Genomic DNA, 26038 nt, shown 5'->3' on the forward strand with positions numbered 1-26038 from the left:
AGAGATACCGTGATAAATCATATCAAATGTATTATTATCAGTCGTATAGCTTGGGGATAGAAGCTGTTCAAGAGCCTGTTGGTGTCAGATCTATGGCTTGGGTGTTTGGGGTCTGATGATTTCCTGGGCATTCTTTTCACACCGCCTGGTATAGAGGCTTTCCACTAGATGTTGGAAGTCCTCGCACCAAATGTTCCAACATCTAGTGGAAAACCTTCCCAGAAGACTGGAGGAGGCTGTTATAGCAGCAAAGGTGGGGGACCAATTCCATATGAATGCAGATGATTATGGAATGAGATGTTCGACAATCAGGTGTCCACATACTTTTGGTCATGTAGTTTAACTTGTTGTGATTCAGCTGGTTATAGCAGCTGTGATGTGGATGCTGTTTCTCCTGAGCTACAGTATGATGTTAACCATTTATACTTCCAGGTCACATCACCACCGTGACCTCTCACTAATCCTGATGGCATGTGTACAAATACCGGCTTTATCCTCTTGTCAGCCTCTGAGGGAATGTATGACAACATAGCGAGTGAAAATGAATATTGTAACATAACTCGTAAAACATTTATGTTTTAATGGACACCACTGGTGGTGAATGTGTCTCAATCTACATACAGCGCATTCGGAAAGTATTCAGGCCCCTTGACTTTTTCTACATTTTGTTACGTTATAGCCTTATTCTAAAATGTATTAAATATTTATTTCCATCATCAATCTACACACAATACCCCATACTGACAAAGCAAAAACAGGTTTAGAAATTTTAGCAAATTTCTTAGAAAGAAAAAAAACGATCACATTTACATAAGTATTCAGACCCTTTACTCAGTACTTTGTTTAAGCACCTTTGGCAGCGATTCTTCTTGGGTGTGACGCTACAAACTTGGCACATCTGTATTTGAGGAGTTTCTCTTTTTCTCTGCAGATCCTCTCAAGCTCTGTCAGGTTGGATGGGTGTTAGAGGGATGTTGTTCCTATGTGTTCATTAACCAATACAATTAATACACTCTGTCTGTTTCTAAGAATTTGTAAGGTTCTTATTTAAATAAAACGGACAGAGATCAGTCAACTTAGCCAATAGCGTTTATTCTCGAGAGCTCTGGTCATAATACCATGTACATTTGGTTTATATACCTCACATTTTTTCATAAATGTCCCTCCTCCTCAGATACAATGGCAACATAGTTCACAAGTCTTCTCACATTGTCTGCCACCTGTTAAACAATCTTTTACAAGCCCAAGGTCTCTCCCCTCCCTGGGTAGAGACAGAATGTCCTGTAAGAAACACAGTATTCCAGCCGGTCTGACGATAGCTCCATTTGTCTCTAACAAGGAACAGAAAGTCCTTGTTCTAATTCTTGACTAAAACTACACACATTAGATTTAGTGTTATGATTCCAATAAGATTCATACAATCATAAGGTGACAGGGTAGTATTCGGTTAGTTATATTTCTACGTTAAATGTATACATCATTTAGTCATTATACATATAAATACCATAACAATGGGGAGAGTCGCTGCACAGCTACTTCCAGGTCTCTCCAGAGATATTTGATTGGGTTCAAGTCCGGGCTCTGGCTCGGCCACTCAAGAACATTCAGAGACTTGTCCCGAAGTCACTCTGGCGTTGTCTTGGCTGTGTGGTTAGGGTCGTTGTCCTGTTGGAAGGTGAACCTTCACCCCAGTCTGAGGTCCTGACCTCTCTGGAGCAGGTTTTCATCAAGGATCTTTTTGTACTTTGCTCCATTTATCTTTCCCTCGAGCCTGACTAGCCTGACTGTCGCTGAAAAAGCTCCCCACAGCATGATGTTGCCACCACGATGCTTCACCGAAGGGATGGTGCCAGGTTTCCTCCAGATGTGACGCTTGCCAAAGAGTTCAATCTTGATTTCATCAGACCAGACAATCTTGTTTCTCATGGAGAGTCCTTTAGGTGCCTTTTGGCAAACTCCAAGCGGGGCTGCCCAGTGCCTTTTACTGAGGAGTGGCTTCCATCTGGCCACTCTACCATGAAGGCCTGATTGGTGAAGTGCTGCAGAGATGGTTGTCCTTCTGGAAGTTTCTCCCATCTCCACAGAGGAACTCTGGAACTCTGTCAAAGTGCCAATCAGGTTCTTGCTCAATTCTCTGACCAAGGCCCTTCTCCCCCGATTGCTCAGTTTGGCTGGGCGGCCAGCTCTGGGAAGAGTCTTGGTGGCTCCAAACTTCTTCCATTTATGAATGATGGAGGCCACTGTTCTTGGGGACATTCAATGCTGCAGACATTTTTTGGTACCCTTCCCCAGATCTGTGCCTCGACACAATCCTGTCTCGGAGCTCTACGAACAATTCCTTCGACCTCACGGCTTGGTTTTTGCTCTGACATGCACTGTCAACTGTGTTCCTTTCCAAATCATGTCCAATTGAATTCAATCAAGTTATTTGTAGAAATATCTCAAGGACGGTCAATGGAAACAGGATACACCTGAGCTCATTTTAGAGTCTCATAGTAAAGTGACTGAATGCTTAGGTAAATAAGATAATTCTGTTTTTCAATTTTAATACATTTGCAAAAGATGTTTTCGCTTCGTCATTATGTGGTATTGCGTGTAGATTGATGAGGATTTGTATTTATTCAATCAATTTTAGAATAAGGCTGTAACGTAGCAAAATGTGGAAAAAGTCAAGAGGTCTGAAAACTTTCCGAAAGTACTGTACGTTCTGCCATTAGTTTCCTCTCTCTCTCTCGCTGTCTTTCTCTTTCTCTCCTCCCTCAAAGGCAATAGGGTAGATGTTAGATGCACACCTTAATCTGTTATTGTCAGACTGCATTGTTGCATTGTCACTCGTCATAAATAAGAGATAATGACACTTCTTTCACAGGAAACGGCCTCCTTCGCCCGCCTCCCCGCCACAGTACAACGCAGTACAGCTAACTGCAATCAACAGTGTAGCTATAGAAAAGGGCAAATGCTATGGTTGTAAAATTCAGCTTGTCTGTCTGTAATTTCAAACTAATTATAAAGAACATAAGTGTTTGATAAGAATATGAAAGTATACAACCCTGCATTCTGCACTCTCTGTACACAAATGTACATTGCGTTATTCTTCATGCTGTTACATAAAGATTTCTTTATATAACTCCAGCCCTCAGTTCCCCCCCAGTTCCTCCAGCCCTCAGCCCCCCTCATTTCCCCCACAGCTCCTCCAGCCCTCAGTCCCCCCCCCAGCTCCTTCAGCCCTCAGCTCGCCCCAGCTCCTCCAGCCCTCAGCCCCCCAGCTCCCTCAGCCCCCCTCAGCTCCCCCCAGCTCCTCCAGCCCTCAGCCCCCCAGCTCCCTCACCCCCCCCTCAGCTCCTCCAGCCCTCAGCTCCCCCCAGCTCCTCCAGCCCTCAGCCTCCTCCAGCCCTCAGCTCTCCCCCCAACTCCAGCTCCTCCAGCCCTCAGCCCCCCAGTTCCTCCAGCCCTCAACAACCCCCCCCACCACCACCCTCAGCTCCTCCAGCCCTCAGCTCCCCCCCTCCTCCCCCACCCTCAGCTCCTCCAGCCCTCAGCTCCCCCCCCCTCAGCTCCCCCTCCCCCAACTCATCCAGGATATAAACAGATATCTCTGGCAGATGGGAGGGGCCAAACCTTGTTCAGTAATGTGATTAACTAGCAGTGGGCGGGCGGATGCAACAACTAATGTGACAGGGGAACAAGAATGTCTTGGGATCTTGAAATCCCAAAAATTTGACTGTGACCTTTTGCATTGTGCTATACACCAATTCTGTCATTGATTGAACCTGTCCCATTTATCAATATCAAGCCTTAAAGTTGTGTGTTAAAAATAGAGGCAGAAAACCAGGCCATCTGCCTCTTAGCCTCGTGGGGCTGTAGTGAGGTTTAATCCAGATTACGGCTGACCGTATTTTTTGTTGTTGGTGTCTGTTCCCTAGCCGTCAGTGCATCCTTCATTACACACCCAGGCAGCAGGACAGGTTAGCTAGACAGAATATACAGGATCCCATTGGACCTAACCAACTGCTAGCAATCCCAACCCAACGGTAGAAGCCAGGGAAGCAACTAGTCCTATTTACAATAATATAATATCTATATATCCTAGTACAGCAGAACTCCATAGGGGATCAAGATGTTCCTAATCAAGACCATGATGCCTAACCCACTGGCTGGTTTGAATCCTATGGGTGGAGGAGAGGAAGAAGCGGAGGCGGCCCCTGCAGACCCGGCCAAGGCAGCAGGGATGACACGCGAGGAGTATGAGGAGTACCAAAAACAGTTGGTGGAGGAGAAGTAAGTAACCTGCCCTGACTGCCGAGTTACCTCCATTTTGTTTTGTTGTTGTTGGATCATGAATGGCTATGAGACAACATGGCTGGCTAACTCTACAGAGTGTCGGCTCCACCACCCCTATTCTATCTGACCTTGACCAGCACCATGCAGCAATTCTGCAGGAAATCACCTTGCAAATGATTTGTTCATTTGAAATGTTGTTGAATTCATAACTTAAATGTATCAACATTTATTCCTGACGTTACAGATTACAATTTGTTTCTTTTTGCACTATTTATTTTCTTGATGGTTTTGTCACTCAAGGTCAGAGCAGAAAACCTTAACTCAAACTGCAATTTTTACAACCACGACCACCATTACACAATTAATTTCTGATCGTTGACCCTCTGCTGTGATATCAACAATGTTTTTTGAAGCCAGACTGGTTTACTGACATTGAATTTGAATAACACTCAAAAGGATCAGTGCTAAAATGAAGTCAAATGGTCTGTAAAATGGTCTGTAAAATAGTTTGTAAAATAGTCTCTAAAATGGTTTGTAAATTAGTCTGTAAAATAGTCAGTTCAGTCTAATTTAGAGCCTGAACTATTAAGACTCCAGGAGGATTTTAAAATGGCTGCTGAATTTCACCCATGGTGATTTAATTTAACTGCGACGTTGTAGGAGGAGCTTTGATGGTGAAGTGAAAAATCACAGATCAAAAGTAATCTTACTGCCTATGTCTATCTCGAATCATTTCAACACTCTGTCCAGTTTATTCATCCAGATCCACAATTTCAGACAGGTACTAGTTGACAAACAGGAGGAAGAGCTCATAACTGTGGGTTCACCGCCATGGCAGCCATTTTGTTTTATTATGTAAAATGATGTGGCTGCTGCCGAGTAGGGCATGTTCAGTGACTGTCCAAAACATTAACTCGCAATCTCTGGATTCTATTAAATTAGATTCAAATTGTATGTTACATCACAGCATAGTTGAAAGATACTGTATGGTGTGTAGAAATACAAAGAGTGTGGTCAGCAGAGATAGGTGGGATGGGCTGAGGGAAACTGAGGGTTGGGATTTGGAACTGGCGACAACAGAGGGAGAGGTTTTTTTGGGTGGGGGAGGGGGGTCTTGGATGGTTGATGGCCTGGCTGTTAGGATCTTGGGCTGGTGGCTGCTAGGTCGCTGGTTCGGGTCCCCGTTTTGACTTGGTGGGAGATCTTTTGACGTGCCCTTGAGCTGGGCACTTGACCCTGGTTGCTCCTGTGGGATGGGAGTCTTTTAGATGACCGAATGTCAATGTTGAGCTGCTTCGCTGCGGGTAGATTGTATGTTTTAAACATTCAATAAAATTAAGATTTTTTTTACATTTATTTTAAGCAAATCAACAAATGAGACCATAAAGGTTACATTATTTGTGTGTAATAATTTTCTATTTGCAACAAAATATAGCATAGCCTTAGCCTAACACTGACATGTTACAAGCATTTCGCTACACTCGCAATAACATCTGCTAACCATGTGTATGTGACCAATAATAATATTTGATTTAATTTGACATGTTGATGTTTTACAGAAATATAATCTTCTGATGGACGCTTCAGCCAAACCAGATTATGTAACCAGATTATGTAACCAGATTAGCCCTTCCTCCATGATTTAGTGAAGAAAATGGCTGCACACAGATCTGATGTTAAATGTTAAAGCACTTTTACTTAAAGCCTGCAGTTATAATGCATTATAAGAGCGTGTATGACCACCTTATAACCATCTTGTATTCCTCATTTTGTGTTGGGTGTCTTCAGCCTATCACTCTCAGAGTAGAGCAGGAGTTAGTGTTATACAGTGAGTGTACAAAACATTAGGAACACCTTGCTAATATTGAGTTGACCCCCTTTTGCCCTCAGAACAGCCTCAATTCATTGGGAAACTACAAGGTGTCCAAAGCGTTCCACAGGGATGCTGGCCCATGTTGACTCTACAAGGTGTCCAACGCGTTCCACAGGGATGCTGGCCCATGTTGACTCCAGTGCTTCCTAAAGTTGTGTCAAGTTGGCTGGATGTCCTTTGGGTGGTGGGTCATTCTTGATACACATGGGAAACTGTTGAGCGTGAAAAACCCAGCAGCGTTGTAGTTCTTGGCACACTCAAACTGTTGCGCCTGACACCTACTACCATACCCTGTTCAAAGGCACTTCAATCTTTTGTCTTGCCCATTCACCCTCTGAATGGCACACATACACAATTCATGTCTCAATTGTCTCAAGGCTTAAAAATCCTTCTTTAACCGGACTCTTCATCTACACTGATTTGAAGTGGATTTAACAAGTGACATCAATAAGGATTCATAGCTTCACCTGGATTCACTTGTTCAGTCTATGTTATGGTAATGTTTTGTACAATCAGTGTACTGTTTCTGTGTTGGGTAATTTGTCCTAATCCTCAATCTGGCCCAAACCCTCAATCTGGCCAACTAATAATCCTCACGTTTAATTGGCTAGGGGAAACAGTTTTTTCTCCACAGCGACCAATGAGGTTGGCACATATACATGCTGCCCTACATACATAGACTTGAAATCACTGACCACTTTAATAATGGAACACTAGTCACATTAATCATGTTTACATATTTTGCATTACTCATCTCATATGAACAACACCATTCAAAAGTTTGGGATCACTTAGCTTTTCTTTAAAATACAGGGAAATGTCTATTTTTTTTGTCCATTAAAATAACATCAAAGTGATCAGAAATACAGTGTAGAAATTGTTAATGTAGTAAATAACTATTCTAGCTGCAAACGGCAGATTTTTAAAATGGAATATCTATATAAGCATACAGAGTCCCATTATCAGCAACCATCACTCCTGCGTTCCAATGGCACGTTGTGTAATCCAAGTTGATCATTTTAAAAGGCTGATTGATCATTAGAAAACACTTTTGCAAATATGTTAGCACAGCTGAAATCTGTTGTCCTGTTTAAGAGCAAATAAACTGGCCTTCTTTCGGCTAGCTGAGTATCTGGAGCATCAGCATTTGTGAGTTCATTTACAGGCTCAAAATGGCCAGAAACAACCTTGTCAGTCTATTCTTGTTCTGAGAAATGAAGGCTATTCCATGTGAGAAATTGCCAATAAACTGAAGATCTCGTACAATGTTGTGTACTACTCTCTCACAGTACAGCGCAAACTGGCCCTAACCAGAATAGAAAGAGGAGTGGGAGGCCCCGGTGCACAACTGAGCAAGAGGACAAGTACATCAGAATGTCTGTATGTTAGCTATGCTAACCAAATTGCAAAATTGTTTTCTAATGATCAGTCAGCCCTTTAAAATTATAAACTTGGATTAGCTAACACAACGTGTCATTGGAACAGAAGTGATGGATGCTGATAATGGGCCTCTGTACACCTATGTAGATATTCCATTTTTTTTAAAAAGCTACAATAGTCATTTACAACATTAACAATGTCTACACGGTATTTCTGATCAATTTTATGTTATTTTAATGGGCATAAACAAGGACATTTCTAAGTGACCCCAAACTTTTGAACGGCAGTGCACATACTGTATTCTATTACATTCTATATTCTTAGTCTATGCCGCTCTGACATTACTCGTCCAAATATTTATTTCCTTTACTTTAGATTTGTGTGTTTTGAGTAAATGTTGTGAAATTGTTAGATATTACTTGTTAGATATTACTGCACTGTTGGAGCTAGAAACAAAAGCATTTTCGCTACAACCGCAATAACATCTGCTAAACACGTGTATGTGAACAATAAAATGTTATTTGAAAATGGCCTTGAGATTTGTTGTTACAAATGGCACCCTATTCTCTTTAGTGTGCACTACTTTTAAACAGGGCCCTAGGGAATCCCATAGGCCAAAATAAATAATATGTTGTATTGTCACATACACCCGATAAGTGCAGTGAAATGTGTTATTTTTCAGGGTGAGAGAGGGTCACCTTGTCTGCTCGAGTATTCAAAACAGCATTCTTCTGGTTATCGGCCCAACGCTCTAACCGCTAGGCTAGTGCATTATATAGAGAATAGGGCTCTAACCGCTAGGCTAGTGCATTAGAGAATAGGGCTCTAACCGCTAGGCTAGTGCATTAGATAGAGAATAGGGCTCTAACCGCTAGGCTAGTGCATTAGAGAATAGGGCTCTAACCGCTAGGCTAGTGCATTAGAGAATAGGGCTCTAACCACTAGGCTAGTAGTGCATTAGAGAATAGGGCTCTAACCGCTAGGCTAGTGCATTAGAGAATAGGGCTCTAACCACTAGGCTAGTGCATTATATAGAGAATAGGGCTCTAACCACTAGGCTAGTGCATTATATAGAGAATAGGGCTCTAACCGCCGGGCTAGTGCATTATATAGAGAATAGGGCTCTAACCACCAGGCTAGTGCATTATATAGAGAATAGGGTTATAACCGCTAGGCTAGTGCATTAGAGAATAGGGCTCTAACCACAAGGCTAGTGCATTTTATAGAGAATAGGGCTCTAACCACTAGGCTAGTGCATTTTATAGAGAATAGGGCTCTAACCACTAGGCTAGTGCATTATATAGAGAATAGGGCTCTAACTGCTAGGCTAGTGCATTATATAGAGAATAGGGCTCTAACTGCTAGGCTAGTGCATTAGAGAATAGGGCTCTAACCGCTAGGCTAGTGCATTATATAGAGAATAGGGCCCTAACCACTAGCATAGTGTATTATATAGAGAATAGGGCTCTAACCGCTAGGCTAGTGCATTATATAGAAAATAGGGCTCTAACTGCTAGGGTAGTGCATTATATAGAGATTATGGAGCCACTTGGATCGCAACCAAGGATTCTCATAATGATTATCCTAAAGTCAATCCACTAATGAGTTGACCATGCGTTGTATAATCTGACTGCCCAATGCCTATTGACATGCTACAGGTTGTGCTGACATGCTACGGGTTGTGTGACATGCTACGGCTTGTGTGACATGCTACGGGTTGTGATGACATGCTACGGGTTGTGTGACATGCTACGGGTTGTGTGACATGCTACGGCTTGTGTGACATGCTACGGGTTGTGATGACATGCTACGGGTTGTGATGACATGCTACGGGTTGTGTTGACATGCTACGGGTTGTGTTGACATGCTACGGGTTGTGTGACATGCTACGGGTTGTGTTGACATGCTACGGGTTGTGTTGACATGCTACGGCTTGTGTGACATGCTACGGGTTGTCATGACATGCTATGGGTTGTGTGACATGCTACGGGTTGTGTGACATGCTACGGGTTGTCATGACATGCTACGGGTTGTGTGACATGCTACGGGTTGTGTGACATGCTACAGGTTGTCATGACATGCTACGGGTTGTGTGACATGCTACGGGTTGTGTGACATGCTACGGGTTGTCATGACATGCTACAGGTTGTGTGACATGCTACGGGTTGTCATGACATGCTACGGGTTGTGTGACATGCTACGGGTTGTCATGACATGCTACGGGTTGTCATGACATGCTACGGGTTGTGTGACATGCTACGGGTTGTGAGGACATGCTACGGGTTGTGTTGACATGCTACGGGTTGTGTTGACATGCTACGGGTTGTGAGGACATGCTACGGGTTGTGAGGACATGCTACGGGTTGTGGTGACATGCTACGGGTTGTGTGACATGCTACGGGTTGTGTGACATGCTACGGGTTGTGTGACATGCTACGGGTTGTGCGACATGCTACGGGTTGTGGGAAAATGCTACGGGTTGCGATGACATGCTACGAGTTGTGATGACATGCTACGAGTTGCGATGACATGCTACGAGTTGCGATGACATGCTACGGGTTGTGATGACATGCTACGAGTTGTGATGACATGCTACGAGTTGTGATGACATGCTATGGGTTGTGATGACATGCTACGAGTTGTGATGACATGCTACGAGTTGTGATGACATGCTACGAGTTGTGATGTCAGTTGTGATGACATGCTACGGGTTGTCATGACATGCTATGGGTTGTGATGACATGCTACGGGTTGTCATGACATGCTATGGGTTGTCATGACATGCTATGGGTTGTGATGACATGCTACGGGTTGTGATGACATGCTACGGGTTGTCATGACATGCTATGGGTTGTGATGACATGCTACGGGTTGTCATGACATGCTATGGGTTGTGATGACATGCTACGGGTTGTCATGACATGCTTTGGGTTGTGATGACATGCTACGGGTTGTGATGACATGCTACGAGTTGTGATGACATGCTACGAGTTGTGATGACATGCTACGAGTTGTGATGACATGCTACGGGTTGTCATGACATGCTATGGGTTGTGATGACATGCTACGGGTTGTGTAAAGCCATAATAATGACACAGGAGGAAAGCAGTTGAAACGTTGGTTTAATCAATTACTATCATTGGAGCCATAGACTTTACAGCCTTTGATTTTTCTAAATAGGAGGAAAGCAAGCAGCACATTAGATGATAGTAAATAGTAATAAACTATTTATTATTTATCTATTTATTTTAGCAGCCAGCCCAGACATCCTCTATGTTCTCTTGTCAAATTCCAGAAGAATCATATGACTGAACAGTGAGAATATGTAGTGTGAACCTCCTTACCTCTCTGATGGTTTACCCATGAGACATGTAGCAAGTTGTTAAGGTCAACCTCCGTAAGCGCTGCATCCTCTTAGCTTCACAGTATCATGTGTTGCATTAGTATGGTATATTGACTGTCCCTTTGGTTGAAACAAGATCATACTCAGACCGTTATTGTTGTATGAATACAAATGAAACAAGTATACAGTATGCATGCATATAAAGTTATCCATTATGTGGTCACATTATATATAAATTAATTCATCGATCAATGAATCAATCATTTATTTTCTCTGTTGTTCAGGATGGAGAGAGATGCCGACTTCTTACACAAGAAAGCTGAGAGGGCAACTCTGCGGGTGTGCCTACGAGACAAGTACAGACTCCCAAAGGTGACAACCCATTCCTCCTGAATTACAATCTTTTCAGCCCCCTGTGAGAACACAATCCCCCTGAATTACAATCTTTTCAGCCCCCTGTGAGAATCCATTCCCCCTGAATTACAATCTTTTCAGCCCCCTGTGAGAATCCATTCAGCCCCCTGTGAGAATCCCCCTGAATTACAATCTTTTCAGAATTACAATCTTTTCCCCCTGTGAGAATCCATTTCCCCCTGAATTACAATCTTTTCAGAATTACAATCTTTTCCCCCTGTGAGAATCCATTCCCCCTGAATCTTTTCAGCCCCTTGAGAATCCCCCCTGAATTACAATCTTTTCAGCCCCCTGTGAGAATCCATTCCCCCTGAATTACAATCTTTTCAGCCCCCTGTCACTAGTCACTCTCTAGAGTAGATGATTTCAACTTTACTTTGCTTCCTGAATTCTGTACTGTTTTATGTTATTCTGTATGCTTACATACTGTAGAGCAAATGTTAAAATAGCAAACACGTTCATTGCTCAGATGCAGAGACCTTTGGATGGAACAATGAGGTTATGTAATTTTACATTTAAAATGTATTTAACTAGGCAAGTCAGTTAAGAACATTAAGAACAAATTATTATTTACAATGACGGCAAACCCCGGATGACACCAGGCCAATTGTGTGCCGCCCTATGGGACTCCCAAACACGGCCGGTTGTGATACAGCCTGGATTCGAAACAGGGTGTCTGTATTGACGACTCTAGCGCTGTGGTGAACACCTCAATGGTTGATGTTTACAGGCTAGACGCTGTTTTTATCCCTTGGCCTAGTACATGGGCAGTTTACCTTAGGCCGTACAGCGGGAGGTGGAGGTGGCTAACTGCCAGCAGATTACGGTGAAGGCAAGATGTTCCATAAAAGGCCTGGAGACTTGACATGGTGTCCTATATTGTGCCGCGGGCTTAAAACAAGACCAGAAGCCATCTGCTCTGCTAGGTGTTAATGTGGCTCTGGGGAGTGAAGACAGTGTTGGTTGAGCGACGTTGACAGCCACAACAACCACATCTAGGTTAGATTCTGTAGAATAATCTACGGAATCTGTTTGGATCTATTGAAAGCTGCTTGATAAGGAAGATATTGTTAACCAGTTGTTATGACGAGCGAAAATAAGGTACAGTTGGATTTCTGATTTTATATACGTCATTACTGAAAGAAAAGGCAATAGTTCAATGTTCTAACAATTTGATTTGTATAGTATTGTATGTACTGTATGATTTGTATTAGCTATATTACCACTACCATGTATAAAGCTGTGCTTACAGTAGCAAAAAGCAGAATATATATTAATATTATTTAAGTATTGAAAATAAATCATCCTGACTGAGGTGAAGGTAAATGGCTTCTGTGTTTGCTTTTTGCAGAATGCCACTCACAAGTCATTCAGTTCAATATTCAATCTTCTTGTTCGTTATTTTCATTTCTATATGTGGAACGACACTTCAAAACAATAGACAACATATTCATATATCATGAATAGGTACTGATTCAGTTGTTTTGTTTGCGTGTTAGTTTAAATAGACATGTTCATGACAAAGGCTATACAACCTATACAACGACTTGAGTCCAGCAAGTATAGTTTCACCATAACAGACAACCCAACATAAAGATTATTTTAAATTTGATTAAAGGCATTGTACAAGACAGTCATCACAACTGATGAACACAATGAATGGTGGAATAATGTGATTGTATATAGTAACTGCAAAATCTGGCATATTTAACTAATGGAATTAGTCTCTTGTGTAAGACTGTGGCGGACATCTTTAGAATCCTCACACCTGGCCGTCGTCATGGTTTACAACGGAAAGGCTAACGCAGGTTTCAGATCAGCCTTCCTGGAGTTTAGAACGTAGGATCCAACAGGTTCTAGAATGGAGGTTTCAACAGGTTCTAGAATGGAGGTTTCAACAGGTTCTAGAATGGAGGTTTCAACAGGTTCTAGAATGGAGGTTTCAACAGGTTCTAGAATGGAGGTTTCAACAGGTTCTAGAATGTAGGTTTCAACAGGTTCTAGAATGGAGGTTTCAACAGGTTCTAGAATGGAGGTTTCAACAGGTTCTAGAATGGAGGTTTCAACAGGTTCTAGAATGGAGGTTTCAACAGGTTCTAGAATGGAGGTTTCAACAGGTTCTAGAATGGAGGTTTCAACAGGTTCTAGAATGGAGGTTTCAACAGGTTCTAGAATGGAGGTTTCAACAGGTTCTAGAATGGAGGTTTCAACAGGTTCTAGAATGGAGGTTTCAACAGGTTCTAGAATGGAGGTTTCAACAGGTTCTAGAATGGAGGTTTCAACAGGTTCTAGAATGGAGGTTTCAACAGGTTCTAGAATGGAGGTTTCAACAGGTTCTAGAATGTAGGTTTGAGGTTTCTGCAGTTTCTTCAGTCAATCTGTTCCTTCTTCCTCTTCTTTATTGCATTAAGTGTGCTCAAACTAAGGATCCCTAAGTGACCATTTGTTTTCACCAGTGAGGTATTAAAACGACGCTCATCCCGTGCCTTGCATGTGGTTGTGTGTAGTTATTGCAGGATACCAGGTTGTGTCAGAGGAACACCCTAAAAATTATCAAAGACTCCCGCCACTGTCTGTACTCTCTGCTGCCACACAGCAAGCGGTACCGGAGCGCCATACCTGGGACCTGAAAGCTCCTGAACAGCTTCTACCCCAAAGTTAAAAGACTGCTGAACAGTTAATCAAATGGCTACCCGGACATTCTGTTCCCCCCCCCTACTTATATCTAGATATTACCTCAATCAATCACCTAACCAAACCTACATGTACATATTACCTCAATCAATCACCCCAACACCCTCATACCTCACCCCCTACTTATATCTAGATATTACCTCAATCAATCACCTAACCAAACCTACATGTACAAATTACCTCAATCAATCACCTAACCAAACCTACATGTACATATTACCTCAATCAATCACCTAACCAAACCTACATGTACAAATTACCTCAATCAATCACCCCAACACCCTCATACCTCAGTACACTGACTCGGTACCGGTACTTTATAGCCTTTATATACCCTCGTCATTGTTATTTTATCGTGTTACTATATATATATATATATATATATATATATATATTTTACATCTATTTGGAAATGTTCCTACTTTTTAACTGCATTGTTGGGAAAGGAGTCGTAAGTAAACATTTCACAGTGAAGTCTACACTTGTTGTATTAGTCTCATTTATTTGATGTCTCTCCATGTTTTACTAGCTAATCTTACATCTGTCTCTACAGAGCGAGACAGGATGATAGAGGTTGTCTGTCTGCCTCGGTAGCTAATCCAACGTACTGCAAAGCACTTTGTGACAACTGCTGACATAAAAACATCAGTTATGATTTATTTGTATTGATTTCATTGATAGATTGATTTATTGATTGATTGTCTGTGTTGGTCTAGCTGTAGTATGGTATCTTTCTATCACACTAGCTAATCTGATGTCTGTGCTGGCCCCTACAGAGACCAGAGTGTAACTGTAGAAGATATCTCTGTCTCACACGCGGACGCTGTGTTGTTGATGTCTTGTTTCTACAGATCCAGCATGAGGCAGGAGTATAGCTGCAGTAGGCTGTCTGTCTCATTAGTTAATCTGACGCCTGTGTTGACCCCTACATGAACACACAAGTACAATGGCAAGAAAAAGTATGTGAACCCTTTTGAATTACCTGGATTTCTGCATAAATTGGTCATCAAATTTCATCTGATCATCTAAGTCACAACAATAGACTAACACAGTATGTTTAAACTAATAACACACAAATGATTGTATTTTTCTTGTCTATATTGAATATATCGTTTAAACATTCACAGTGTAGGTTGGAAAAAGTATTTGAACCCCTAGGCTGACTTCTCCAAAAGCTAATTGGAGACAGGAGTCAGCTAACCTGGAGTCCAATCAATGAGACGAGATTGGAGATATTGGTTAGAGCTGCCCTGCCCTATAAAAAAAACACTCACAAATTTGAGTTTGCTATTCACAAGAAGCATTGCCTGATGTGAAATATGCCTCGAACAAAAGCGATCTCAGAAGACCCAAGATTAAGAATTGTTGATTTGCATGAAGCTGGAAAGGGTTACAAAGTATCTCTAAAAGCCTTGATGTTCATCAGTCCACGGTAAGACAAATTGTCTATAAATGGAGAAAGTTCAGCACTGTTGCTAGTCTCCCTAAGAGTGGCCGTCCTGCAAAGATGACTGCAAGAGCACAGTGCAGAATGCTCAATGAGGTTAAGAAGAATCCTAGAGTGTCAGCTAAAGACTTATAGAAATCTCTGGAACATGCTAACATCTCTGTTGACGAGTCTACGATACATAAAACACTAAACAAGAACCGTGTTCATGGGAGGACACCACGGAAGAAGCCACTGCTATCCAAAAAAAAAACATTGCTGCACTTCTGAAGATTGCAAAAGAGCACCTTGATGTTCCACAGCACTACTGGCAAAATATTATGTGGACAGATTATTTGGAAGGAACACACAACACTATGTGTGGAGAAAAAAAGTCACAGCACACCAACATCAAAACCTCGTCCCAACTGTAAAGTATAGTGGAGGGAGCATCATGGTTTGGAACTGCTTTGCTGCCTCAGGGACTGGACAGCTTGCTATCATCGAAGGAAAAATGAATTCCCATGTTTATCAAGACATTTTGCAGGAGAATGTAAGGCTACCTGTCCGCTAACTATAGCTCAACAGAAGTTGGGTGAGGCAACAGGACAACGGCCCAAAACACAAAAGTAAATCAACAACAGAATGGCTTCAATGGCTACACCTTCTAGAGTGTCCTGACCTCAACCCGATTGAGATGCTGTGGCATGACCTCAAGAGAGCGGTTCACACCAGACATCCCAAGAATATTGCTGAACTGAAACAGTTTTGTAAAGAGGAATGGTCCAAAATTCCTCCTGACAGTTGTGCAGGTCTGATCCGCAACTACAGGTAACGTTTAGTTGAGGTTATTGCTGCCAAAGGAGGGTCAACCAGTTATTAAATCCAAGGGTTCACATTCTTTTCCCACCATGCACTGTGAATGTTTACATGGTGTGTTCAATAAAGACATGAAAACATATAATTGTTTGTGTGTTATTAGTTTGAGCAGACTGTGTTTGTCTATTGTTGTGACTGAGATGAAGATCAGATACAATTTTATGACAAATTTATGCAGGAGTCCAGGTAATTCCACAGGGTTCACATACTTTTTTCTTGCCCCTGTAGGAGGTTGTTTATATCTGTATCGGTCTCTCCCTTTAAAGGCCGAGTAGTAGGTTCAGGCTGTCTGTCTGTCTCACTTGCTAATCTAATGTCTGCATTGGTCTTTTAGTGGGAGAAGGGCAGCGAGCAGTAACTAACGATGCTAGCTAATGTAACATCTCTATTGTTTCTCTAACAGAGCGAGCAGGACGAGAACATCATCTCTGTCTGTCTTACTAGCTGATGTCCTGACCTAATAATAATATTACAAACTATAAAATAAATATAATGTCTGTATGGGTCTCTACTCTCTCCAGAGCGAGCAGGACGATAACATGCTGGCCATGGCTGGAGACGATGTGGACGTACCCGAGGAGCTGCTCAAGATGGTGGACGAGGATGCCACGGAGGAGGAGGACAAGGACTCCATCTTGGGTGGCATTCAGAACCTCCAGAACATGGACATGGACCAGCTCAAGGAGAAGGCCTCGGCCACTGTGACGGAGATGAAAGCCAAGGCAGAGGAGAAATGCTCTGTCATGTAAATAAAAATAAAATGGAAGATTACACTTCATGAACAGCCGGTCCCAATTCTAGCCCGATTCGATCCCTTGGCCCTAACCCTTCAATGTTTGCAGATCTGAAGGTGGAAAAATATGGTGGAAGCTGTACCACCACACTGCCTATACTTATTAAGACCATTAGACATGCTAACATAGAGGTGTAAGGGAACAAGGGGGAGGGAAAAGGAGTGATTTAGGACCGACTGTAAACAAACCGATCCTATAACGGTCTCCACTCTCCACCGAGCAGACCTGGGTTTACAATAAGTATCTGAGCTATTTTAAAGCTCCTATACTCAACTGGTGGACCACATCTATTTATTGTTAAAAAAATGGAACTCGATCGGGCTTCGACCCCTGGTATCATTTAAACACACATAAGACGTGTAGAATTGCAACAAAATTCTCTGTCTCATGTGAAATGTGTAGAACTGCAGGAAATTAGCTTCGAAACAGCAACATAATTCTCTGTCCCATGTGAAATGTGTAGAACTGCAGGAAATTAGCTTCGAAACAGCAACAAAATTCTCTGTCCCATGTGAAATGTGTAGAACTGCAGGAAATTAGCTTCGAAACAGCAACAAAATTCTCTGTCCCATGTGAAATGTGTAGAACTGCAGGAAATTAGCTTCGAAACAGCAACATTTTCTCTCCGCCAACAAGAGGGGTGTGAACAGTTTGGGGTCCAATTGGGTTGTGAGGTAGGGTTTGTTACTATGCCGATAAATGACATTATCCATCTGGACCTTAGCCACATAGGAAATTTGTTTGACCGGACCTTCTCAACTAGTACTTGAGCACCCCTGTTTTAAAGTCTCCTTTGAGTGTTTTGATTGAGCCTGTCTGGGGAGTGCCAGATGGACGGGCCGAGTTGGTTTGCACTTTTGGTACCATTCCATTGGCTCCATAATTGCGCCAGGTAAGCTCAATCAAGCTCAGCTGAAAGAAAACAGATACTATTTGAACCCAGGTCTAAGAGAGTCCTCTATCTCCCCCTATCAATGATCAAAGCTGTGAAATCTGCTTGGCGACATCCAATGGTTGCAGGTCTTCGCTGAAATGGAAGTTAATTTCCCAAACAACTTCTTGTGTGAATCGGTTTATGTTTTGAAGTCTCCCTGTAATTTGCTGTTTTGTTTAACTTGTAAAAGTACGTATTTTTTGTATGTGTGTGAATGAATGCTGTTTTAGATTGTTTCTCCCCAATTTGTGTTATTCTCCATGTTTCATCTGTTAATTAGGAAATGATGGCCACTTCTTTTACACTTTTTGCAACTGACAGTATTTTGGACAGTTGCAAAATGCATTCTGTTGCATATCCTCCTCCACACACACAATAGTAAATCTTTGACAATCACCTCTATCAATGTTTATCCAAAACAACAAGCATAAAACACGCCTGTAAGAGATAAATACTTGCAGTTTTGCACAATCCATCATTTAACTAAAATATATATTCTTTATTCCATAATTAAACAAACTGTACATTAACATTGACTGACACACTGGAGAACTAATGTTAAGGATTTTGGATTACTCTAAAATATATGTATATTAAATGTAAAGTTATGTTGTGCTGTTAGAATTATACATGTTCATGCAGAAGCCAATGACAAATAAAACGACTGACTTGTATAAAATGGCTGACTATTTGACATTATTTCTCTTATAGCTGTTCACAGATCCAAAGCCTTCTATTTACAAATACATATATTCCTCAAGGGTGATATAACAGACAGAAATCGAAAGAAACTCTAGATTAGATTTTAAATATGTGAATTACACTAGCACACTATCAGAGGCTGAATAAAGGAATGGGTCTTCAATTAATTTGAGATTATTTAGCAACTGTTGTTAGGGTAGGTTAGTTCGGGTGAAGAATCCGTCCATGTTGTGAGTTTCACGTGAGTCCAATGTTCAGAATGCCTTGGATTCAGAATGCCTTGGATTCAGAATGCCTTGGGTTGGGAATGTTCTGGTAAAACATTAGCAGTTAATAGGATGAAGGTTGCCGAGGAGGTTGTCCCACCTCATCAGGTTAACAGCTTATGTCAGACTCTCAAATGATTTAGATTGGACTCAGTTAGCTAGAAAACTAGACAAGACAAGTTACGTTCAAGTTTCCACAGAAGGTTAGAGTTGTATCGGGGGAATGGAAGACATATTTTCTGTATCTTGATGAAATCATATAGCCAGTATTTTATTTTAGAAACCCACACATCACATATTCCTCATTGGAGTAGTTGGAACCTCCTCAAAGGTGTGAGATTAGATCATCACATACTTTTTACTAGTGTGAGCCAGCTAGATGACTGCTTTTCAACAGACAGAGCAATATCAAAGCCAAAGGCACAACAATGTCAAAGCCAAAGGCACAACAATGTCAAAGCCAAAGGCACAACAATGTCAAAGCCAAAGGCACAACAATGTCAAAGCCAAAGGCACAACAATGTCAAAGCCAAAGGCACAACAATGTCAAAGCCAAAGGTACAATAACAGCAAATAAAAACTGTTCTATATAATATCCAGCTATCAAATTGCTCATACGGTTGTCAAGGCCAAGGATCAATAGACTCATTGAGGATTTAAAAAATGTAATTTAAATGCTTGACATTCATTTACTAAATGGACTTGAACAATGTTGCCCCCCCAGCCCTGTATATTGTAATTAATATTGTGAACTACAAATATGGTAATGATTCAAGAGTCCAATAACCCTTTTATATCCAATATGCATCCCCTAATTGTAACTAAAACATATATTTAAGTTACAAGCCTGTGTTGTAAATGACAAGCTACAGTATATCGTGACTGCATTGTGCAGTGCCTACCGGACTCTTTAGCAAACAGAGGATAATGTTACCTTCTGCAATTAGGAAAAGCTCAATAGTTTTAAGGGTTTTACCTCTTTAGAGAAAGAAAAAAACAAATCCCCTTAATCAGCATGTGGGCCAGGGATTACCAAACTGCTGTCAATCTTTGTTTAGTGTTAATTACACATATCCCCCACAATATTGAGGAAGTTAAGCCATTTTATTTGCACCTCAATGGCAGGCCCACTGGGCCACTGGGCTAAACTAAGGTCTGTATGGTTAACCTCTCACATAATAAGGTTATATACTGTATAGGCCTAAAGATGTAACGATGTAACTACGGTGTGAACTATGACCTCTCAAGTGGTTAGTTAATGGAGCAGAAACTGTAGTGGCTTTCTTGTTCACAGATAATAGGCTACAACCGGCTTACACAGGCCACTCAACTCATTCAACACATTCAACCCAACTTGAAATATGTCCAATTATCAAGATAACTGGCTGTAGCCTAACATGGATAACACTTATAGCTGTTGCTAATCACATATTATATTATTGTGTGTTTTGGTTGCCAGGTTTATCAACTAATTTAATATAATTTAAAAAAGAGCATTAATTCAATAAAATAACTGGATAATTGAGCAAACACATGTATTTATTTCTTATTTATTTATGTATTTAACTAAATAAAAAAATTACATAAAACAACTAGGCCTATTTTCAAGTTTTAAAAAAAGGACGATGTTTATTTTATTAAACATTAAAGTATTGGGAGGTGGACGTGTAGACTTCCTCACTGAGAAAACATGTAATACGCCGATAGGCCTATCGATAACTATTTAACTATTTCAACTCTTTTATATGTAGGTCCTAGGCCTGTTCATTAAACAAAAGAGCACATGACTTGTCTTTTTTGCAATAATATCATTATCTCCTAAATGTGTGATTTGGTCACTTGTTTTGATAATAATCTATTCACCCTCTGATTAAGACACCAGTCAAACATTAATCTGACATCTTGTAATCCTACGTCCTGACTGAACATCTTGTAATTATGATTTTGTTCTCTGACTACCTTAAGCCATAATCTCTTACCCAACCTGCTCCTTTTACAGGCCATCATGAGCATGGCCTGTAAATTCCAAATGACACCCTATCCCCGGCCTACATAGTTCTTAACTTTTGAACAGAGCTCTTTGGGCCAATGGCCAAAAGTAGTGCACCATATAAGGGAATAAGGAAAAGGGTGGTATTTGGGACACAAACCATGACATCTGGAGATATGGTTTTAAGATTTATGTAAGGCGGTTTATAAACCAACACTGACTGACTGACAAGCAGGCAGGGCAGAAGACTTGTCTTGGGGAGGGGTTAGTGGCCTAGCTCAGCATTGGTGCATTGGTTCAATGGGGACAATGTAGTTACCCCTAAACCCATGGCTGGGGAAAATCGAACATGACAACCCCCCTTTTACGTGTCTTGGTGGGGAAGTGGGGGCTGTCACATGGGCGGAGTGAAGGGGGTCTTACCATAAGGAGTACTTTATAAACCCCAGAAGATACAGCCTCCTCTATGAGACAAGACCACTACTGGAGTGTCAGCTAGTAGACTAACAGGTGCCTCTACTACTCAGATGCGACGGATGCTTACTAACGCAGATTTTTTTTCAATTCGATTTTAGATTTTTATTTCAACAAAACAACCGGAATTGTTGTTTCAATCTATTTAACATTTAGTGTTTCATTCTATAAAAACATTTTGCTATTAATTCTGAACACTTAAAACTTTGTTTTAAAAGTACATGTCTCTTGAGTTTAGGCTACATTTGTTAATCAGTGTCATTTCAATTTAGTTTGAGATTATTATTTTTTCATCAAATGTGGCTACTTGGTTCAACTCCTGAAGTCATGGAAGAGCGCCTGTCACCTTCTGCGTGTTTCGTCCGGAACCCCGGCAATAACCATAACGCCGCTGCAGCGAGGGTTCACAGTATTGAAGCAATATTGGGATTTAAAGACGAAAACATATATAATCAATCTGTCTCATACAATGGATCATCGGGGAAACTCGCCGAGCGGAGAGGGAACGGAATTATGTCATCCCTGAAGAAAGAACACAACACGGAACGTTTTGACAGTAAGTGACACTGCAATGTGTATTAAGCTAGAGGCCTTGTTAAAAAGGTGATTCAAAATGGTTCAATCTTGATTGATTAAAAATGTTATTTTTCACACCAGTAGGCTATTTATTCCATGTTTATAAATATGTGCCAGTAGTTATTTTGAATCAAAAGAGTAAAAAGTCACATATAAAGGCAAATACACTATTAGAAGTTCATATATTGATCTAGCCTATAATGTGTTTTTAGGTGTCTGCTGCAGCAGTTCGGGGGCCTCTGTTAGTCCTGATTTACCTGACGGGGAGGATAAACTGTCCGATGATGATAACCCAAAGAAAAAGCACCGGCGCAACAGGACTACGTTCACAACCTTTCAGCTGCATGAGCTGGAGAGAGCGTTCGAGAAGTCGCACTATCCTGACGTCTACAGCAGAGAGGAGCTCGCGATGAAAGTGAATCTTCCGGAGGTTCGAGTGCAGGTAATATAGATATGAGCCAACTTGACAGACTCGTTACAGTGGTAATGATGTTCGATTCTGTCTTTAAAAGAAAACAGAAAGTTATATTTTATTACGGGGCTCAACTGAATTTCCAATATTCCACAATACCTTTCTCTTATTTGTGGGACATTAATTTATGATTCTCAAATAATATTTTTTTTTAATGCGTGGCTCATGAAAGAAGCATTAATTGCCTGGACTTGAATAGTCAGCTTTTTACAATTAGGCCTGTACAACAATAATGTCAGTATTAGAAATAATTCCTCAATTGAAAGTCCCACTTCAGTTTATTAACGTGTAGGTAATGTACTTAGTCAACTGTCACATATTAGTAAGTATAGGCTACTTGGATATTAACCGCTGGATATTTGATGATGATAGACCGTTAATTGTTATTTTAAACGTTTGTATTTGAAACTAGCATCACATAGAATGTTATCAATTGAAAATGTATTCAATTGGTCTAATATAACTCGTTAAATTATGTCAAAATGTGTTAATTTATCTTAAAACGTCTCATTTAGTTTAGGGCCTATATACTTTTTAAAATAGGCAAAATTACGCCATATAGATGTTCTCTTATTAAGCATTTCACTATCATCGCTAATTCTCAATTTATTTATAACATGTAGCCATCAATATATATATACATATATATATATATATATATTAGGTCTATATTTGTTAATATTTTCAGTTAGTCATATCAAGCAATTCAATTTTTAAAATTTCAACATTATTTTGATTCTGAACTCGATTTTTTCTCTCGATAAAATGTCCAATATGTATTAATTGCATGACAATAACTCATTTATTACACCAAGGAGGACACTCAACATTAATTTTCAATATGTTTTCCCATTATAGATATTAAATGCAAATAAACTCTTTCTCAAATAGCCGAACAAAGTTTTACTTCATGTTTGGAGAATTAGGCAATTGAGTTTATTTGATTTGACACAGGAACATTTTTTTGGAAGATGACAAGTTTTGACAAAGGGTCAATCTCAGTAGATAAGCTCCCTGATTGACTGATTTTCTTTCATCTTACCTACAGATGTGTTATCATTGATAGGGTTAAATGTAGGCTATTTCAATATTGTCATTTGTTCAAAATGGCCCTGAAATCCTGTTTTAGCATGAAATCATCCTTTCCCGTTCTCATAATATTGAACTTCAGAATGTTCCAGAATGACTGATCAGAATGTTGTATGGTTCCAGAATGACTGATCAGAATGTTGTATGGTTCCAGAATGACTGATCAGAATGTTGTGTGGTTCCAGAATGACTGATCAGAATGTTGTGTGGTTCCAGAATGTCTAATCAGAATGTTGTGTGGTTCCAGAATAACTGATCATAATGTGTGAGTTCTAGAATATCTCATTTTGAATTTAGTAATGATCCAGAATGTCTAATCAGAATGTTGTTATTATTCTAAAATGTCTAATCAGAATGTTGTGATGCTTCCATCTCAGGTGTGGTTCCAGAACCGTCGGGCCAAGTGGCGTCGCCAGGAGAAGCTGGAGGTGAGTTCCATTAAGCTCCAGGACACCTCCTCTCTCCTGTCCTTCAGCCGCTCCCCTTCCCAGTCCTTGGGCTCCGGACTGCAGCTGGAGCCATGGCTCAGCACTGCCATCACTTCCACCCCACTGCAGTCCCTACCCGGCTTCATTACCAGCTCCTCTCAGGGCCTCCCAGGAGCCTCCAGCTACTCCCCTCCAGCCTTCCTCAACTCCCCCAGTTTCGGACACCATAACCTGCCTCACATTGGTTCTACGCGCCCTCTTCCTCCACCCCCATACCAGTGCGCCGTGGCTGGGTACATGGACAAGTTAGTCATGGAAGAGACGGATCCTCGTAATTCTAGTATTGCGTCTCTGAGAATGAAGGCTAAGGAGCATATTCAGTCTATTGGGAAGACATGGTGAGGATGGATGGATGCTGTCTGCGTCCCTCTGACTGGGGCCAACACTTTAAAGACTACTACTTCATGCAGTGCTGCTGCTCTAGTCTGTGCACATGGAAGTTCACTGTGCTAGAGGACTAGAGGACTCCACGAGATTATTGTTTCTTCTTCAGTGGTTTACATCATCGTCCCAGTCAGTGTTTTTTTGTGAATTCTCAGTATTGGAGGAGGAACAACCATGTCTAATTTCAGATGTTCACATTTTATAATGAACTTTAACTGTCAGTGTTATGCTTGGATTCACCAAGATCCATCCAGTCTGCTTTTAATGAAAAATGAAGGATGCCATTGAGGAGAAAGTAGAAAATTGAAATGTTTGTCTATGTTGCTCGCAACCTGCTTTCCTTGTCATAATTTCCATCCCTATTTGAACAATTCTCTTCTGTTATTCTGCTAAGACAATCCCATCCCAGGGTCAATGTATGTATTGTTGTTTACCAACCCTTATTTAGGTACCTTTCTTTCAGTATTTTTCCATTTTGTGCTGCTGACTTTACAAACGAACAAATGTCAATTTGCTGTAATTAGTTTCTCTCTGTACGTGAATGATATTATGGAAATAAACCTGTATATTTACATCAACCCTCCAGGCTGACAATGTGCAAACTCATCCTTCTTTCATTAATTGTCAAGCCTGAAAAGCCATATTTAAGCAATAAGACCCGGGTAGGTGTGGTATATGGCCAATATACCACTGCTAAGGGCCGTGGTATATTATCCATATATCACAAAGATAATATACAATGTAACTCCTGTCTTTTCCAAGAGGTTTGTTTTTACTCAAAATACTTTCACTTTTTAGAAAACAGGTGGTTCTATACTGCGAATTGAAATCACAAATCACAGAGCAGAACACGTGAATGTGGTGTCTGGTTCCCTCCAGTGGACATTAGTCTTATGACGGGTGGGAAGTGAGCTGGCAATCAAAGAATCTATGGCTATCAAATCCTAGATGCCATCACCTGCTGTTGTACACTTGAGCAAGGCACTTAACCCCCCACAACAACAGGTGTCCAGAGTGGCAGCCCCCTTGACCTCTCTAAAAACACCTGTGTATGTGTGTCTTTCGGAAGGGTTGCGTTAAAAGAAGAAGTTACATTTCATTTGGACCTTGTTTGCAATTGGTCAATAAAGTAATGTGAATCTTTAGCGGCAGCCAATAGAATTGAAACTCACCAAGTCAGCTCTTAAGACTCAACTTCCACTTGAGTCAAATGTATACTTTTAATTTCCCATTGACATCAACACATGACCATGTGAAAATTCTACTTACAGAGCCTTCAGAAATTATTCAACCCTCTTGACTTTTTCCACATTTTGTTGTGTTACATCCTGACAATTTGTGTCACTAATCTTCACACAATATCCCATGATGTCAAAGTAGATTTTTTAAAAATTAAAAATAAAAACCTGAAATGTCTTGAGTCAATAAGTATTCAACCACTGTTATGGCAAGCCTAAATACGTTCAGGAGTAAAAATGTGCTTAACAAATCACATAATAAGTTGCATGGACTCACTTTCTATGCAATAATAGTGGTTAACATTATTTTTTTATGAGTACCCCATCTCTGCACACCACAC

General features: G+C 40.9%; 3 protein-coding genes across 3 annotated transcripts; all 3 read left to right on the forward strand.

The window, feature by feature from the left end:
• The first annotated feature begins 2851 nt into the window (after positions 1–2851).
• On the forward strand, positions 2852–3585 carry LOC121847336 (extensin-like). The gene is made up of 3 exons (XM_042327945.1): positions 2852–2912; positions 3152–3439; positions 3524–3585. Exons 1-3 carry the CDS (start codon positions 2852–2854, stop codon positions 3583–3585), a joined length of 411 nt encoding a protein of 136 aa, XP_042183879.1.
• Positions 3586–3728: 143 nt separating this feature from the next.
• cplx4a (complexin 4a) lies at positions 3729–18692 on the forward strand. Its single transcript, XM_024430844.2, has 3 exons — positions 3729–4278; positions 11162–11249; positions 16812–18692. The coding sequence occupies exons 1-3, from the start codon at positions 4118–4120 to the stop codon at positions 17037–17039; spliced, it is 477 nt and encodes a 158-aa protein (XP_024286612.1). The 5' UTR covers positions 3729–4117; the 3' UTR covers positions 17040–18692.
• A 2695-nt stretch (positions 18693–21387) lies between these two features.
• rx3 (retinal homeobox gene 3) lies at positions 21388–25833 on the forward strand. The gene is made up of 3 exons (XM_024434017.2): positions 21388–22006; positions 22239–22468; positions 23965–25833. Exons 1-3 carry the CDS (start codon positions 21748–21750, stop codon positions 24415–24417), a joined length of 942 nt encoding a protein of 313 aa, XP_024289785.1. The 5' UTR covers positions 21388–21747; the 3' UTR covers positions 24418–25833.
• The last annotated feature ends 205 nt before the right edge of the window (positions 25834–26038 follow it).

Source organism: Oncorhynchus tshawytscha, linkage group LG09 (assembly GCF_018296145.1).
Source record: "Oncorhynchus tshawytscha isolate Ot180627B linkage group LG09, Otsh_v2.0, whole genome shotgun sequence".
Taxonomy (NCBI): Eukaryota; Metazoa; Chordata; class Actinopteri; order Salmoniformes; family Salmonidae; genus Oncorhynchus; species Oncorhynchus tshawytscha.